Source organism: Eutrema salsugineum, unplaced genomic scaffold (assembly GCF_000478725.1).
Source record: "Eutrema salsugineum unplaced genomic scaffold, Eutsalg1_0 scaffold_13, whole genome shotgun sequence".
NCBI lineage: Eukaryota > Viridiplantae > Streptophyta > Magnoliopsida > Brassicales > Brassicaceae > Eutrema > Eutrema salsugineum.
The window spans coordinates 7,020,939-7,037,995 of record NW_006256885.1 but is presented as its reverse complement, the minus strand read 5'-3'; the positions used below and the strand labels follow the sequence as shown (position 1 = coordinate 7,037,995).

The following is a 17,057-nucleotide window of genomic DNA, read 5'->3' as shown; positions in this document are numbered from 1 at the left end:
TATGAGACACTATTCGTGTCGGCTGTAGTTTGACACCTTAGTCGCGAAGTAGGTCATACGTGCTGCATTATTAAAAAACCTTTGTAATTTTTAAAATAACTACTAATTGTGAAATGTTACAATGAATGACGTGGCTAATTCGGTGCAGGCCACAATTTTATTATAGAGGGAGGCACTACACTACAACAACACTTCTCTTCTCCTCCTCATATTTATTATTACTCCTCTCTCTCTCTCTCTTTCACTCAAGAGAGAAGGAATTTCTTAGAAAAAAAAAACAAATTAATGAGAGAAATTAATTCAAAAAAATCGGCAGCAGCATAATCCGACAAGGGTTTGGTGAGTATCGGCGGTGGATCCGACGGAGATGGCAAAGACTAGTGTTTTCGATTCGGATCCGACGGCGATTGCAAAGGCCAAGGAACTGAAGCGTGAGATGAAGAAACTGCTGAGGAACATCGAGGAAGATGATGATTTTGGCGTTCAGACAATCGATCAGTTGCAGGAGGCTCTGTCTGCGTTTAAACAGGCGACCATGAGGAAGATGGCCAAATCTTCTTCTCTGGAGATGCTCGAGACCGTCTCTTGTCCTGAGGAGTTTCGTTGTCCTCTCTCCAACGACCTCATGCGGGATCCCGTCGTTTTGGCTTCTGGCCAGGTCAGTGACGTCACATTCCGATCTGATTCTACTTCTAGGGTTTCGAATTTTCCCTTCCATTTTTGTTCTCTGTTAGGTTGGTGAGTAAATTTTTTTGGATTTTTAGGGGATTTTTGATTGGGCTTGAAACTTTTCATCTGATTTTCTCGAGCGACGGAGGAAATCCGACTCGGAGCCTCAGGTTTCTTGGAAATTCTTCTTTTGTGTCGCTAGGAAAAAAAAAGTAATCCGTGTAATTGATATTCGATGACTAATAGAATCCCAGAATGAGGAAATCTGGAGCCTTTTTCACGGAGATGATCAAAAACATTTGATATTAGAAACATTTACTTCATTAATGGCCATCGCTTGTTTCATAATAGTATCCGTGGATATCGAATGTAAGTGAAATTGTGTGTGTTTTGTTTTGGCAGACATACGACAAGTTATTCATCCAGAAATGGTTAAGCTCAGGCAACAGAACATGTCCCAAGACTCAGCAAGTTCTGCCTCACACAGCTTTGACTCCCAATCTCTTAATCCGTGAAATGATCTCAAAATGGTGCAAGAAGGTTGGGCTCGAGACGACAAATCAACATCATTCCAACCTTGTAAATGAAGAGAAAGCTGTCACAAAATCAGATCGCGAGATTTTCAGTTCCTTGCTCTGTAAAGTCTCGTCTTCGAATCTTCAAGATCAAAAATCAGCTGCAAAGGAGCTAAGACTTCTGACCAAGAAAGGACCGGACTTCCGAGCTCTTTTTGGTGAACATCCAGATGAAATCACCCGCTTATTGAATCCGTTGTTGCACGGATCAAACCCAGATGAGCATATTCAGGAAGATGTGGTCACGACACTGTTGAACATATCCATACATGATGACAGCAACAAGAAGCTCGTCTGCGAAAACCCTAATGTGATTCCTCTCCTGATCGATGCATTGAGGCGTGGAACTGTAGCCACGAGAAGCAATGCAGCTGCAGCGATCTTCACTCTCTCTGCGCTCGATTCGAACAAAGTGCTTATAGGGAAATCCGGAATCTTGAAACCGCTTATCGATCTACTAGATGAAGGGAATCCGTTAGCTATCAAAGACGTAGCTGCAGCGATCTTCACTCTGTGTATTGCCCATGAAAACAGGAGTAGAGCCGTCAAGGACGGGGCTGTTAGGGTTTTAGGTAAGAAAATCTCAAATGGGTTGTACGTTGATGAGCTTTTAGCTATTTTGGCAATGCTTGTTACTCACTGGAAGGCTGTGGAGGAATTGGGTGAGCTCGGTGGGGTTTCTTGGTTGCTGGAGATAACTCGAGAGAGCGAGTGCAAGCGGAACAAAGAGAACGCGATTGTGATACTGCATACGATATGTTCAGCGACAGGACGAAGTGGAAGGAGATCAAAGAAGAGGAGAATACTCATGGAACGATAACAAAGCTTGCGCGTGAAGGAACGTCAAGGGCACAGAGGAAAGCAAATGGGATCTTGGATCGACTGAGAAAAGCTATGAACCTCACTCACACTGCCTGAGAGAATGCCTTTAAACATCCGCAATGTAAATTATCTAAATCTTTGCTCTTTTGTTTTATCTGTGTTCTTTCTTTCTTTGGCTTTCATAATTTTTGTAAATTATTCATATCTCTAGGAGCTGAATAATATTATATATGGTTTCCGTATATGAGGTTGTAAGTAGAAATCTGTGTGAATAGTTTTTTCCGGGGAATCAATAAAAATCAATGTTGGCTTTATTCAGCAGTGAATGCCTTGGTCAACAAGTAACTATGTAACTTTCGTCTGTTTCTTGTATATTATATATATTAAAATACATAGAAAGGCTGTAATGTCGTGTTCTTCACATCACACGGAACCACAAAACAAATCAATCTTATTCCACACTCTCTCTGGAAAAAGAGTTTATTTTAGATTCACGGATTTTAATTATTTTATGATGTGATTTCTGTTCTGTATATGTATGTAATGTGACCCTCGTCCTCTTGCTGTATGTCATTTAATTAGGGAAACACCGTCACTTTAACAAAAAAAAAATCTATCATTCTGAAAATTGTTTATAAATGAGTACATTTCCATTATAATTACTAAACAAATATAACTTTTTAAAAGTGAAATATTTGTACTATATAAAATTTCTACCAGAATTTTGAATTTTTAGATATGTAAGATATTTTAATGGAATAGGTTTTTTGTGCAATATTTTAAATTGGATTTTCAATATTTTTTTTATAAATGAGTACATTTTCAATATCTTATTTGTGCAATATTTAAATGGAATAGATCTAAATATATATCACTATTAAAAATTTTAAATACATTGCAAGAAAAGGCAAGTAAGTAATGATAAAATCACATGTATTTTGTTTGTTGGACATGGATTGCTTGGAAGTTACAATAAAAATCACGAAATTGCCACAACTCGTGAATCGCAATAACTACGGGTCGATAGATCGAGAAAGTTGGAAAATGGAATATTTAATAGAGATCAGGATAGAATATGGATTGGTCTTAAACCACTCTTTGGTGTTTCCTCACCCAACTTTCACAGAAAATCCAAGAAAATAAAGAATTTGATTCTTCAAGCTTTTTATCCACAAGAAGTAACATTTACAATAGATGGATTTTTATTCTACGGATCGAAAACAATTCCCCTTAAAAGGAATACGAATCTTAATGATCCACAATGGTGGGTTTACCTTTTACGTGTCCCCATGTGTAATACTTCTTTTTATTTCTATTCAAGTACCCAAGATATCCGCCTTATTTTTAGGCAGAATAAAGAATTTTATTCATTGCTTTAAAATTTCAATGTATCAGTCCCAACATTTAATTATTTGCCTAATAAATAATGACTACTAATCAGTAGTATTTATTTTCTTTCTAACCAAAAATTCCGGATTTCTTTTTTGGTCGACGACCATATCAGATGAGTTAATCGGTCAAAGAGTTAATCGAACTCTCAAATCTTGATTTCTCAAGTTAATTAATAAACTTAATCGTTAACGAAAAAAAAATAATCACCTTTTTCTTTGTCAAAACTTAATTACGGAATACTCCGTTTTTTCTTGTTTCCCTTAGCAGAGTTTCTACAAACCATGGGCATCTCTTTTCTCAAAAAACTTTTTCAGCTTTTTATTTCTGTGAACTTGAACAATGTACCAAATTCTAAAACGACTTTCAACCATATTTCAAATTTTTTGAAAAGAAAGTAGATGTGATATGAGACGTAAATCTCTATTACATTACATACATGTAAAAGGGATGTGATGTATCCAATATTCCAATCACTAATATAGTAATATATCAGTTAGTGCCGGAGATCGCGTATTTATTTCATAGAGAAAATGAGAAAACGTCTTTTGCTAAAAAATAATGGAAGTATACACCAAAATGCAAAAACTAGTCGTTAGCTATTTTTATTTTTCATTGATTGATCCAATTAACCATATGCACATGTTTCTTATATTTATAAAGTGAGCAATACACGGCAGAGAATCTTACACGAAAAACATTGGCAAGCAAGAAAAAAAAAACGAAACTGAAAAACGTAAACGTCTGTTTTGTTCAGTCACTGAGTATATTTGATCTCTCTTCCGTTTCATTGTTTGTATGCAAAGCCCCATTTGAATCAACAGCCCACTTTGTAAGCCCAAACGTGTTTGTCTAGATAAGCAGCCACTGCCTCTTTGATAGCCAGATTTGGAACGAGTTTGGATGGGTCGAGTTTTTCACGCGTAATAGGATCAAACCTCCCCACCTAGCAAATGGTTTAAACGACCAAACCTTAACAGGAATGAAAAAAGAGAGAGAGAGAGCAAAGAGCGATGATAATGCCTTACCTTCTTAATATGTTCAAGGATCGCTGCTCTTTCATATGTAACCCCACTTGGAGAAATCACAGGATCCCGGAATATCTCAAGTGTAATGTTGCAACACAAATAATCTGGCACCTGAAAAAAATGACCCAGAATGGCATTGACCTCAAATTTGAATAGAAGAGGGGCTCTTACAAAAAGCTTTTAAAGAAAAGTTGATGCACCTCAGCTGGTTTGTCGTCTTCTGCAGCTTTCTCAAACACTCGATCAAGAGCTTTCAATCGCTCAGTATGGAAAGAATAAGCTTCTTCCGAGGACTCCTCTGTTCGAGACATATCTAAAGCACGTTGTTGATTAAGAGCAGCCTCACAAGTTTCCCTGAGACGAACATGAATAGTTGCATAAAGCCACAGTGAAGCATAGTTCCCAGTAGAATGTTTGCACTGGATTACGAAATACACATAACCTACTTCAAACTATTCAGTTCCCACGAGCGCCTCGCAGAATCCAGTTCCCACTCCATGTATTTTGCTTTAGCAAGCTCTTCCCATATTTCTTCTACCATATATCCTGTTGGATTTGCGCCTCTTCCAAGATCTAAAGCCTATATGAAGCGTAACCACATAAAGTTATCCAAAATTTTTGTTCTGTAGTAATTGATGATTTCAACAAATTAACCCATCCAGCATGGTTTTTCCCACTAATTCCTGTGTCCATAGCATCATCATCATGCCAAGGCTATGGCGTACGAAAATCATGTCCACTAATAACATTTACATACGAAGCTTAGGAATAACAAGGATCATACCCTTTGCAACTCTTTGACTCCATCAGAATATTGTTTACTCTGCAATAATGCAAGTCCTAGCATGTAATGGGCCTGCCAGAGAAACATAGGTGAAGAATCCCCTTATGAGGGAGGAGAAAGAATCAACGAAAACTTAATAGATTCAACAAATAGCATGCCGAGCAAAAGAGAACTGTCTAGATAAAACCAAAAAAATCAAACCTTGACAGAATTGTGGTCAAGCTGAATAGCTTTGCGACAATCCTCTTCAACCCTAATCCAATCCCTGAATTTGATGCCAGACAACCACAAGCAAGCAGACAAGGCAAACATAAACAACAAGATGAAAAATGAAACACTATTCAGGTATTAGAATTGATCAGAAGTAAAAAATTATTTGACAAAACATACATACTTTCGCTTCATGTGGCAAAGAGCTCGATTAGTCCAATATACAGGAACCTTTGGTGACAAGGTAATCGCCTTTAGAAATAAACAAAGATGACAAGAAAATAGCAAACGAATAAGTCATCAAAGCTACTCCATGACGTCGACATCTCTGCAAACTGATAACTTATCGACGAACACATAAAGATTCCTAAATTCCAACTGTAACCAATTGTATATTCTGAAATGAGCCCATCTAAACCGAATTGGATACAATCATGCTTTGATTATGAATGAATTGTCCAATATTGAGGTTCAATCCAGAGGTTTATTCCTCTACGCAGATCTAAATCAAATTCTAGGGATACGCCCAGAAAACAAAACCCTAGCGATGAAATAAGAGAAGGCGAGTGAATAGCTAGTGAGAACCATGTACCTCAGTATAAGCATCAATGGCCGCACCGAAACGTTCTTTCTTAAAGCAACTGTTACCATCTTCCTTTAACCGCTCGGCTTGATTTGCCGCCATGGCGGAGACAGCGCCTGTCACCGTCTAAGCCAATCGGACACAAACGAATCGCTCCTCTATTCCTACTCCTCTCTATCTTTCTCCGGCGACGCGTGCGAAGAATCTCCCGGAGTTTTGCAGACTAGAAGAAGAAGCCGCGAAATTTCACAGAAAGGATAAAAGAAAAGCAAAAAGGTCATTGTAATTTTAAAACAATCGGTTATCGAAAGGAAGTAGTAGACTCTTTACCGGGTCAGCGTGACAAGGCTGTGGGTAAAACCCGGGTCGTAAAGTTAGTTTATGTTTAACCGCCTTTTGCCTTGTGGATATTTTTCTTTAATGTACCCGTAAACAAGTCTTCGGTTCATTGTAAATCTTTTAATTAAATTCTTCCATATACTAGAAAAAATGTTTTACGGGCATAATGAAACGTTTAGGCGCGTTTTTTTCACCACCATCGTGTTCACCATTGGAACCGCCATGTTTCCTACAGGGATCAAGAGTTAAGAAATTATATCTAAACAAAAAAGGCATCACGAGGACTACAACATAATTTTCGCTGAATTGCGACGAGCAATAACGTATTCACAAGGAACAACAACTAATGGGCCACTTAGAATCCTTCTATTATTCAAACCAGACAATTAGTTGAAAATGAAACAAATTTGCGGGCTTCTGAAGAAAAACCCAAAGCCAACTATAGCTCGTGACTATGGTCTCAAGGCCCATTATATTTTAATTTTGAATGAGCTATTGGCCTAAATAAAACTAGCTTAAAGGTTAATCCATGCTTAGAAGTTGTTGACGTATCCATCTCATAATCATTGATCTTGAAAGAAGTTTTGTGTACCGTTACGAATTATGACTTTCTCCCGGAATGTGAATAAATATATCATGTCATTGCTAAACTTTACTTCAGCTTAGCTAATGTGGAGCAAAATTTGTTTTTTTTTGGGGAGTCGTCTTGGATTATCCCTTCTTTTATTTTGTAATGACGGATGTGTTAGACTTTATTTTTCATTTTCTACAAAACGATATGTTATTACGTTTCCAATATATCATATACTCATTTATATATCTTTATATAATAGTAAATTAGTGATTGATATTTTTCTTTTTAAGTACAAAGTTATTTCTCTATGTTGGTAAATTAGTCTTCTTTCTACAGTCAGTTCTCGAAATTTGATTATGGCTCAACTTCTCTTAAAGACTAATTTAAGGTTTAAACAATTGAATTACCATATAACTACAACGATTATCATAAAATGTAACCCTCGTGTTTTCTGGACCGGACAAAACACGGAACAATAAAAAAAAAAAAATACGGAAGAGCTCAAGCATAAAAATAGTGAGAATTACAAAGATTAATTAAATACTAATGCAAATGTGTTGGGCGCTTTATTCTGTAGAGTGGCTTAGCCAATACCATTGTACCAATGATAATAGACTAATGACGCTTACACGAATTTAAGGAGTCATTAAGGACTATAGCGTGTGGAGATTTTCTAATCCTCTTTCAGACATTTCCCATTTCTTCAGATGCTTCCTTTATCTCACGTCTTTAAAAAAAATAACAATTTATCTCACGTCTTTACTCTCTTTTTTTTTGCCTTCTGCATGGTAATTATAAATACGTTTGATATAATTAGGTGTTGATTGTTTATATTGATTAGAGGTAGTTAATTAGTTATGATGATCTTTATGATTCTTTTATTTTTTAGTTTATGTATGAAACGTATACAAAGCTATGGAAATATGTATACAAAGGTAAAATAGATATATTACCTATATATCAAGTGGATTGCAAACACAAATGAATAATTGAAAATGTTTTTTTCAATGGAATCAAAATGTTTATATTCAACAGTTTAGAAAAACTGATGTAAACTAGGCTTTCTGTATAATAACAGATAAATAAATGTCGAAAAATTGGTGGAGACACACAATTATATTGTTGACAAAATTCCACCCTTTTAAACTATTCGCCAATGCCAGATTTATTAAAACTGTGCACAGATATTTGTTGGACGTAGCTCAAAAAGAATAACATATTTGTTGCCTGTTTATTATATACGTGTTTCTTGCCCATATTCCTGCTCGAGACTAGAATAAATAAAATTTCTGATATAAGAATATTTAAATATCTAAAAAGATAAAAAAAAAATTCGTATCATAGTGCCCATGAATCCATGATAGATATAATAATCATACTCGTCCAAAAAAAATATATGATAATCATATAAAGAATTATAGACAGGAGTGTAATACTAATAGTTTCCACAAACCACGTGAACGATAACAATAAATACATAGGGGCATGTAGAAACGTCACGTATGCAATAATGCTTATGTAAGCAACCTTTCGATCTCTAACTTTCGTCTATATCTCATGAAAAATCAGAAATAAAAAGAGAGGACCATTTCCATTTTTCTAATCGACGAAAAGAACATCGACTTTCACCTAGAGATATTAAAGTAAAGATAATTCGGGAACATATTGCAGACATTTGGTATTGACAATTTGATCATCTGGGGTCTATAGGCCTAATTTATTTATTTTTTTAAAAAAGTCGATTCTAGAATAAAACGAAAAGTAGGAACACAAAATTAAAAGACAATGGAAACAAAAAGAGTAAATGAGGGAGATTGGGCATCGGTATATATTCAAAGTTGCCCAACAACTAGGAAAGAAAAGCGAAAACACAAAGTAACAAAGATATGAAATTTGGCTTATTTCCCAATTCACATGAAAATGACCTAAAGAAAATTCCGGTAATATCTTTTGATCAACATTATTGACAATGTCATTAGGTAAACAAAACAAAAAAACAAAAACAAAAATTTCGTCACTACACTACACATGTCTTTTCAATTTTTGATTATTAACAAAACTTTATTCAAAACACTTTTCCCGTTTTCATCTCCTATCTCACATTTCCCACATTATTCCGTGTCCATTTCTATGAATTTCATATTAAAAATCCCAGTTTTTTTTTATTCATTTCAAAACCCCCCAAAAACAAAAAAAAACAAAAAAAAAAACTATGTTTTCCCATTTGTATACGAAGGGGCCGGGTTTTCCAGCGGATCTCAAGTAAAGTCGTGCATATAAACAAAATACTAATACATTTCAACTCATTTGACTGATGACAATATTTAAAAAGAAGAAGAAAAAATAAAATAAAGGTTGACAAAAGTATAACAAACAAAAAATCTCAGACGCTAGTTGCAGTCAACTTCCACAAGAACACGCACTCTCCACATGCTCTACCCAAATCCCTCCTCCTCCTCTAATTAAATCGTTTTCAACAAACACACCAATTCACATCGTGAACGTGACTTTTCTTATCTAGCGGTCAACTCAACACGTGGCATCATCCTAACGGCTTTCACCCGATTCCCTCTTCTCAGAAGCGGTGCACTGAATCAAAAACTCTCCCATAACTTTAGCCTCTCTCTGTCTGTGTCTATAAAAACAAACACAACATGTTCCATTTGTCTTATCAAACACCACACCACACCAGAACTCAGCTATGGCTTCTCATAATGCTATTCTTCTTCTAATCTTGGCCGTTGCATGCTTCTCACCGGCGATCGCACAGAGTACTTGCTCTACACAGAACGTACGATCCGCCGAGAGAACACCGTTCGAGTCTTGCCTAGACCTTCCCGTACTCGATTCCTACCTCCATTACACCTACAATGCCTCCAATTCATCTCTCTCCGTCGCATTCGTCGGCACTCCATCACAACCCAACGGCGGCTGGGTCGCTTGGGCTATCAATCCGACGGCTACTGGGATGGGCGGTTCTCAGGCCTTCGTCGCATTCAGATCCGGCGCCGGCGCGCCTGTCTCCGTGAGGACGTACAACATTAGTAGCTACAGCAGTCTCGTCGAAGGCAGACTTTCCTTCGAATTTTGGGATCTACGCGCCGTCTCCATGAGCGGCGGTAGGATCGCGATTCACACGTCGGTTAAGGTTCCGGCCGGAGCCGATAGCGTTAACCAGGTCTGGCAGATCGGCGGGAATGTTACTAACGGTCGTCTTGGAGTGCATCCTTTCGCTCCGGCGAATTTAAACTCCAGAGCCGTGCTGAGACTCACCGGCTCTGACGCTCCAGCCTCTGCTCCGGGCTCTTCTCCGGGCTCTGCTCCGGGACCGAGCAGTACCACCGGTGGCTCGACCACTCCCGGAGAGGCGGGAGGTCCAGGGAACGCGGGGTCGATGACGACAAGCGTAAATTTCGGGGTTAATTTGGCAATTTTGGTTTTGTTGGGTAGTGTATTTATTTTCTGGATTTGATCTTCTATCTCTCTCTATTCCTTTTTTTCGCACAATAATGGAGCCCCACACTTTTTTTAAATACCCTTTTTAGTCGTAGAGTCATTTACTCTTTTTGTTTTACCGCTTTTTTCGCCACATTAATACATTAATATTGGATTGTATGGACCATTGCTATTATCATCTTATCTTTTTTTTTTTTCGCTATCCAACTATTACATCACTAAGGGAATGGTCCGAAGACCCCCACAACTGACTCGTTATGAATGATTTGGGAAAAGATAAAACCTTTTGCTCGAGCACCTTTCACTAGACTATCCACTCGGACATATGAACTCCTGGGGATATGAGAGAGAGTAAAGTCCAAAAAATTTTCTTGTAATATCCGGAAGATTTCCAACTCTGAAAGGAAAGATGGCTAGTCTGATGGAGATTCTGCCATGCTTACCAGATCAAAGCAAGCGGTCTGAAAGTGCACGGATATGATATGTCTATCTTTCATGCAAGACATTGCCCCTAGGAAGCTCTTCAATTCAGCATGAAAGACCGAAAGGCTTCTCTGACAACCCTGAAGGCCAAAGATCTCTTCACTCCTCTCCTTCCTCAGACTCCACCCGAGCCCACTCACTCATCATCTTATCTGCTTAAAATAACTGTGTTTGCAATTTGCAGCCCTGTTCACCAGTTGACTATTTTCCCATCGAGACACCAATATATTTTTAAAAATTTCTTATCCTTCCATATTAAATTCAAATTAATCGAATTAGAATTGAAAATGTTTTAAAATAAAAAAACCAATAAACAGTTAAACACTACCAAAGCAACACTATATACATTTTTTTAAAAAAAAATTAACAAAAAAATATATAAATTTTTGTGTGTGTTCTGTGTACCATGTTCGTGTATGTTCTCCATTATATTTGCTGATCTTTAATTTGAAAGTTATTTGAAGTTATTACTACTAGTTCGTTTTGCTGTTATCAATGACAAAAAACAACTAGTATAAGAAATCTTAGTTCACAAAAAACAACTATAAGTGAAAATGCTTTTTTTTTCTTTTTTCTTGTGGTATGTGGTGGTTTTAACGATGCAGTTAGACGGCATAAATGTTGTTTGAAAATGAAATTCTGTATCTGATCGGTAGTTCAACAACATAAATTGGCGACAAATCACAAACAACAAAAAAAATATTTAGTCGTTAGTTGTCTAATCTTTTCTTCAGAATACATTGCTAAATGATTTGAAACGTTAACAATTTTTAGTGATATAAATATTTGATAGAGAGGATGTTGATAAACAAAACCGGCGTAACGAACTGAGCATAGTTACCATAACTTGTTAAGTATTAAGCACCAAACTATAGCAAAAAAATTTTGAATAGAAAAGTTAAGACAAAACAGGTAAATGAAAAAGTCCGCGAAATATTAGGCCTAAAGCCCAATATTTTTATGAACTTAAACGGCCCAAGAAATATGGACAATTTTCAACACATAGCGCGATGGAGGCGCATATGCCTTGTGATGCTCAGTGTCTCATCATCATCCCCTCTGCTACATAAACATTACTATCTTTAAAGGCGCTTCCTTTCCTTCTTCTCCTCGAATTTCTCTCATCTTCTCAAATCTCACTATTCCATTTTCAAAATCCCACCCGTTTTCCAAAACTCAGAAGTTATCGCGTTATTGAGTTTCGATTCTAGAGCATAGTCGTTACCAGTGTTAGCAATGGAGTCGATGCAGAGCCGAGTGGAATCGTGGATCAGAGACCAGAGTGCGAGATTTTTACGGGTCTCTTGGGGCCCACTTCAATGGAGGTTCCGGTGGCCGCCATGGAACGGAGAAGATGCCGATCAGAGGGTCAAGATCCGCCGGGAGTACGAGAAGCGAAAAAAGCAAATTCAGGATCTTTGTCTCGCCCTCAAATCCGAATCGGTCGAAGATTTGCAGGACTTACTCTGTTGCATGGTACTTTCCGAGTGTGTTTACAAGGTAATTTAGTACCCTTACTTTCATCGACCCTTTCGATAATGTTTAATCAAACTAAGGAACATCTGCGTTCTGCAAAGGGCTTATAACACTTGGTATCATCAGCTGAAATTAACTGCTGATTAACTAAGTGGTTTTGTTAGTTGCTTAAAAGGGTAGTTTAGGTGTATAGTGGATAGAGGAACTTAAATTGAACACAAATTCATACAATTCACGGCCATTTACTTGAATGTAACTTTGTAATGAGAAGTATCTGAAAATTTCGAGAATTTCTGATTACGCTATTGGCATTGTTAATTGAATGATAGAGACCTTCAAGTGAGATGGTTCGAGCTGTAAACAAATTTAAAGCGGACTTTGGCGGCCAATTTATATCGTTGGAGAGAGTTCAACCTTCATCAGATCACGTTCCTCACAGGTTTTTTTTTAACATCTCTTAGCGGTTGGAAATTTTTTTGAACTTCCTTTCATGTATTTTTCGATCTTCGGTTTCTTCTTTACAGAATTATCTGATTTTATTAATTTGTTAATTTTTGGTACTAGATGGGTGTGGTTCCTAATGCTCAAACTGAAAATTAACTCGAGGGAATATCTTAATGCAGGTATCTACTCGCTGAGGCTGGTGATACATTATTTGCATCCTTTGTTGGAACTAAGCAATATAAGTAAGTCTTGGAGTTTTTATTCATTGGAAAACGAAATAGGTCAGATGTATAATATGTTTTCCATTCATGGGTGTGTTCTAGGGACATCATGGCTGATGCAAATATACTTCAAGGTCACATATTTCACGATGATGTCCCTGAGGATGAATGCACCGCAGCATCTGAACCTATACAACGTAGACAGAAGCCCAAACCTGCTGCTCATCGGGTATGCTTTTTTTTTTTTTTTTTTTTCTGTATCTTCAGTACACTATTATCATATGCAAAGTTTATATAAGTATTTAATTATCGTCTTCCATTTTAAAAACTAGGGATTCTTGGCTCGTGCTAAGGCGATACCTGCTCTGGAACTGTATAGACTTGCTCAGAAAAAGAAACAAAAACTTGTCTTATGTGGACATTCACTTGGTGGAGCTGTAAGTCTGATTACTTACCTTTGTATCTCGTTGTCTACAAATGACTTCTCGTTTTTAGCTCCCAGGATTTTTATATATTTTCTGAAATTTCGTAGGTAGCTGCATTAGCCACACTTGCAATATTGAGGGTTGTTGCTTCCTCTTCTACAAAGAAAGAAAATGAAAATATTCATGTCAAATGTATAACCTTTTCCCAGCCTCCTGTTGGGAATGCTGCGTTGCGAGAGTATGTTTTTGGTGTACAAGTTAAACATACGGCTGGGCTTAGGAAGAGCATTCTCATGTTTTTTTTTTCCCTTGGTTTGGTTCGTTTTGCAGTTACGTACATGAAAAGGGGTGGCATCATTATTTCAAGAGCTACTGTATACCTGAAGATTTGGTCCCCAGGATATTATCGCCTGCATATTTTCATCATTACAATGAGCAAAGAATGTCAATGGCTGTAGAGGCTGATGCCACAAATTCGTCAGTGTCAGAAATGAATGGCCAGGGTGTAACTTCAGAGGCAGGAAAGACAAAAGGCAAAGAACACGAGCAGTTAGTCATTGGTGTTGGCCCTGTTCAGAACTCATTCTGGAGGCTTTCAAGACTTGTTCCCCTTGAGGCTGTTAAAAAACAACTAGATAGGTATAGAGGGAAGAAAGTGGATCCTGCAGAGAGTTCTACTGCAACTGAATCTTCAGTGTCAGGTCCTTTTGAGGACGTGGTTATTGAACCACAATCTCTTGAAATAGAAGAGGGTAGGGATGGTATATCTCTCAAGCCATTGCCAGATACGGGTAACGCCCAAACAGTTGGTGGAAGGAGTGATGGACAGAGCGATTCATCCAATGGTTTTGGAAATAGTTGGCGCAGGGTTCCTTCTTTACCTTCTTACGTTCCATTCGGACAGGTAGATGTTTATTACTTACATAAATGTGATAAGCTTTAGAAATACTGTAATACTTAGTCTACCTAAATTTTTGAGCAGTATGCCAAGATTGGCGATGCTAATTCTAGTTCTGTGTCAATGACAAATTGTCAGCTCTGATGCTGCTTTTAATTTCGGTAGAATTTTGGTTCCTTAAACATAATTTAATAAGTTGATTATGCGTATCACAGCTATATCTCTTGGGAACTGCATCTGTGGAACCACTTTCAGAAGGAGAGTACTCTAAGTTGACATCGGTACGAGCTTCCTTTGCTTATAAATATGCTAATAAGTGTTCATTAATCTCAAATTATGAAACGTATCCAAACAATTAAAGTCATACTGAATCAAGTAGCTCTGTTTTTGGGGTTCTCTAACTAACTTTAGAAGCTCAATTTTACAGTATGTTTAGGTCCTGTCATTATACGCATATCTTCATATTTAGTTTGTGGTTGAGGTTCTCTTATTTGGTTGCATTTTTCTGGCAAAGATATTTTCAGGTCAGATCTGTGATTACCGAACTAAGGGAACGTCTTCAGTCACATTCTATGAAATCCTATAGGTCTCGCTTCCAGAGGTGATAGTTCCTCTTACCCTAGGCCGGTTACTCCTTGATTCATATGCGTATGCAGGTGACATAGTCTTCGTTTGCTTTTTCACTGACATGCCTTTTTTCATGCTGTAGAATACATGACCTCTGCATGGATATTGATGAATTTTTCGGAGTGGATCAGCAGAAGCAGTTTCCACATTTACAACAGTGGCTTGGACTTGCTGTTGGTAGTAGTGTAGAAATTGGGCATATCGTTGAATCACCGGTCATCAGAACCGCCACTTCTATCACTCCTCTTGGCTGGAAAGGTGTCCCTGGTGATAAGAATCTGAAAGTTGATATCACTGGATTTAGGTTGCATTTGTGTTCTTTTGTTCATGCACAAGTGAATGGCAATTGGTATAATCCATTATCGCTGTTTTTTTCACTCTTTTTTATTTGATGACAGATATATGTATGTGATAGAGTTGTTAAATATCTGTGATTAACTCTGTTTTAGGTACTCAACTACTGTGGAATCTTCAGGAAATGTAGAACAGACAGAACTGCAGAAAATTAGGGTGACCATTGAAAGTCCTCTGAAACGACCTCCAAGCAATCAAATAGTTGAAGATCCTTTAGTTCCTATGTTCTCGTCTGTTGATTCAAACACCGGTTTGCTGAAGGAAGGAATCAGTTTAGGATTTTTTCAAGAGGACAAGTTTGTTCGTCCTGAAGGTTTGGAAGACTTGTATATATTCTGTACTAGTGATTTCGCTACTGTAGCTAAGGAGGTTGATGTCAGAACACGGAGGGTCCGATTACTCGGGCTTGAGGTACCGCCTTTTCTTTGTTTCATTGGAATAACATTTCATGCTCACATACATTGCATGTAATTATAAAATCTGGATCGTTTTGTCTACGCAGGGTGCTGGTAAAACCTCTCTGTTCCGGGGAATACTGGGTCAAAGCATGCTGAGTTCGATGACCCATGTGGAGAATCTGCAGATACAGTCCGATGTTCAAGAATGTATTGTTGGTGGTGTTTGCTACTCCGACACAGTAGGCGTGAACCTGCAGGTCATTTTCTTCACATTTTGGTTCCACAACTTTCATCATTATTCCGATTTATTAATCCTGTTTTGTGGGAATTCTGATGCAGGAGCTGCACTTGGAGGCTACTCGCTTTAGAGAAGAAATATGGCAAGGAGTTCGTAACCTAAGTAAGAAGATAGATCTGATTATTCTTGTGCACAATCTATCTCACAGAATACCACGTTACCAGAACTCAACAACGCAACAGCAACCAGCACTTTCTCTTCTGTTGGAGGAGGTCAAATCTCTCGGCATCCCTTGGGTTCTCGCCATTACAAACAAGTTCTCAGTCAGTGCCCATCAGCAGAAAACTATGATAGAAGCTGTTCTTCAGGCATATCAAGCGTCTCCAAACACAACCGGAATTGTCAACTCTATCCCTTATGTTATCTCTGGCTCTGGGAGTTCCTCATTGCCATGGGCAGCTGTGAATGCCGGTAATGAAGGATCATTAGGTGCTCAGAAGCTGATCTTCGCTCCACTCGACCTTGTCAAAAAGCCTTTTCAGAGAAAAGACACTGTTTTTCCGGTGGACGGTGTGAATTCCCTTTGCCAGCTTGTGCATAGCGTCCTTCAAACTCAAGAAGAAGCTTGCTTTCAGGTATTAACACTCTCCTAGCTTTCTTATTAACGCAGATTCGGAGTGGTTAAACCATTTGCTAAAAATAATGCCCAAGTCGCTTCAGTGTTTTATATGATCTCCATCAAACTTTCAGGAACTTGCTAGAGACAGACTGTTGGTGGAACTGGCTAAAAGCCGTGCCGTAGATGGTTCAAAGGCCAAGTCATCGTCGATGTCAGCAGCAGCCGTGGGTGCTTCACTTGGAGCCGGTCTTGGCCTTGTCTTAGCAGTAGTAATGGGTGCTGGTTCCGCTTTACGAAAACCTTGATTGTATTTGTACCTAATCAACCATTGAATCTATTTATATATGTACATATAGTTCCATTAGAGGTTCATTTCAAAAATTCACGATTTCACAAATTTCTCTGATATTCAGTGAGGTCATTTGCTTTACACCGAGAGAACCCA

At 37.9% G+C, this 17,057-nt stretch overlaps 4 protein-coding genes across 5 annotated transcripts; 3 read left to right on the top strand and 1 right to left on the bottom strand.

Moving 5' to 3' along the window:
- The first annotated feature begins 215 nt into the window (after positions 1 to 215).
- LOC18024623 (U-box domain-containing protein 9) lies at positions 216 to 2,380 on the top strand. The gene is given in 3 exon segments (XM_006407781.2): positions 216 to 658; positions 1,072 to 2,002; positions 2,005 to 2,380. Coding segments are annotated over 3 exon segments (1,380 nt in total). The 5' UTR covers positions 216 to 367; the 3' UTR covers positions 2,163 to 2,380.
- Positions 2,381 to 4,104: 1,724 nt separating this feature from the next.
- LOC18024622 (E3 ubiquitin-protein ligase CHIP) lies at positions 4,105 to 6,330 on the bottom strand. 2 transcript variants are annotated; one of them, XM_024159438.1, is made up of 8 exons: positions 6,070 to 6,330; positions 5,658 to 5,729; positions 5,469 to 5,532; positions 5,268 to 5,339; positions 4,930 to 5,063; positions 4,684 to 4,837; positions 4,484 to 4,594; positions 4,105 to 4,401 (listed from the first exon to the last, which is right to left on the bottom strand). In XM_024159438.1, coding segments are annotated over exons 2-8 (666 nt in total). In that variant the 5' UTR covers positions 5,660 to 5,729; positions 6,070 to 6,330; the 3' UTR covers positions 4,105 to 4,272. The 2 variants fall into 2 exon arrangements, with proteins under 2 accessions (XP_024015206.1, XP_006407843.1); XM_006407780.2 differs by having other exon boundaries at positions 5,662 to 5,729.
- A 3,302-nt stretch (positions 6,331 to 9,632) lies between these two features.
- LOC18024621 (auxin-induced in root cultures protein 12) lies at positions 9,633 to 10,602 on the top strand. The gene has a single exon (XM_006407779.2). The coding sequence runs from the start codon at positions 9,675 to 9,677 to the stop codon at positions 10,443 to 10,445; it is 771 nt and encodes a 256-aa protein (XP_006407842.1). The 5' UTR covers positions 9,633 to 9,674; the 3' UTR covers positions 10,446 to 10,602.
- Positions 10,603 to 12,148: 1,546 nt separating this feature from the next.
- On the top strand, positions 12,149 to 17,005 carry LOC18024620. Its single transcript, XM_006407778.2, has 14 exons — positions 12,149 to 12,412; positions 12,718 to 12,827; positions 13,012 to 13,074; positions 13,156 to 13,282; positions 13,386 to 13,490; positions 13,586 to 13,716; positions 13,809 to 14,382; positions 14,592 to 14,657; positions 14,901 to 14,977; positions 15,086 to 15,352; positions 15,453 to 15,768; positions 15,860 to 16,012; positions 16,095 to 16,628; positions 16,744 to 17,005. Exons 1-14 carry the CDS (start codon positions 12,149 to 12,151, stop codon positions 16,915 to 16,917), a joined length of 2,961 nt encoding a protein of 986 aa, XP_006407841.1. The 3' UTR covers positions 16,918 to 17,005.
- Positions 17,006 to 17,057: the final 52 nt, after the last annotated feature.

Excerpts from the sequence above, each read along its gene's own strand:
- LOC18024621 (XM_006407779.2), top strand. The coding sequence starts at position 9,675 with ATGGCTTCTCATAATGCTATTCTTCTTCTAATCTTGGCCGTTGCATGC.
- LOC18024622 (XM_006407780.2), bottom strand. The coding sequence starts at position 6,162 with ATGGCGGCAAATCAAGCCGAGCGGTTAAAGGAAGATGGTAACAGTTGC. Across the intron at positions 5,340-5,468 it reads TTGACCACAATTCTGTCAAG|GCCCATTACATGCTAGGACT; the intron begins GTTTGATTTTTT and ends TTTCTCTGGCAG. Across the intron at positions 4,402-4,483 it reads TCCTTGAACATATTAAGAAG|GTGGGGAGGTTTGATCCTAT; the intron begins GTAAGGCATTAT and ends ACCATTTGCTAG.
- LOC18024620 (XM_006407778.2), top strand. The coding sequence starts at position 12,149 with ATGGAGTCGATGCAGAGCCGAGTGGAATCGTGGATCAGAGACCAGAGT. Across the intron at positions 12,828-13,011 it reads TCAGATCACGTTCCTCACAG|GTATCTACTCGCTGAGGCTG; the intron begins GTTTTTTTTTAA and ends ATCTTAATGCAG. Across the intron at positions 14,658-14,900 it reads AGTACTCTAAGTTGACATCG|GTCAGATCTGTGATTACCGA; the intron begins GTACGAGCTTCC and ends AGATATTTTCAG.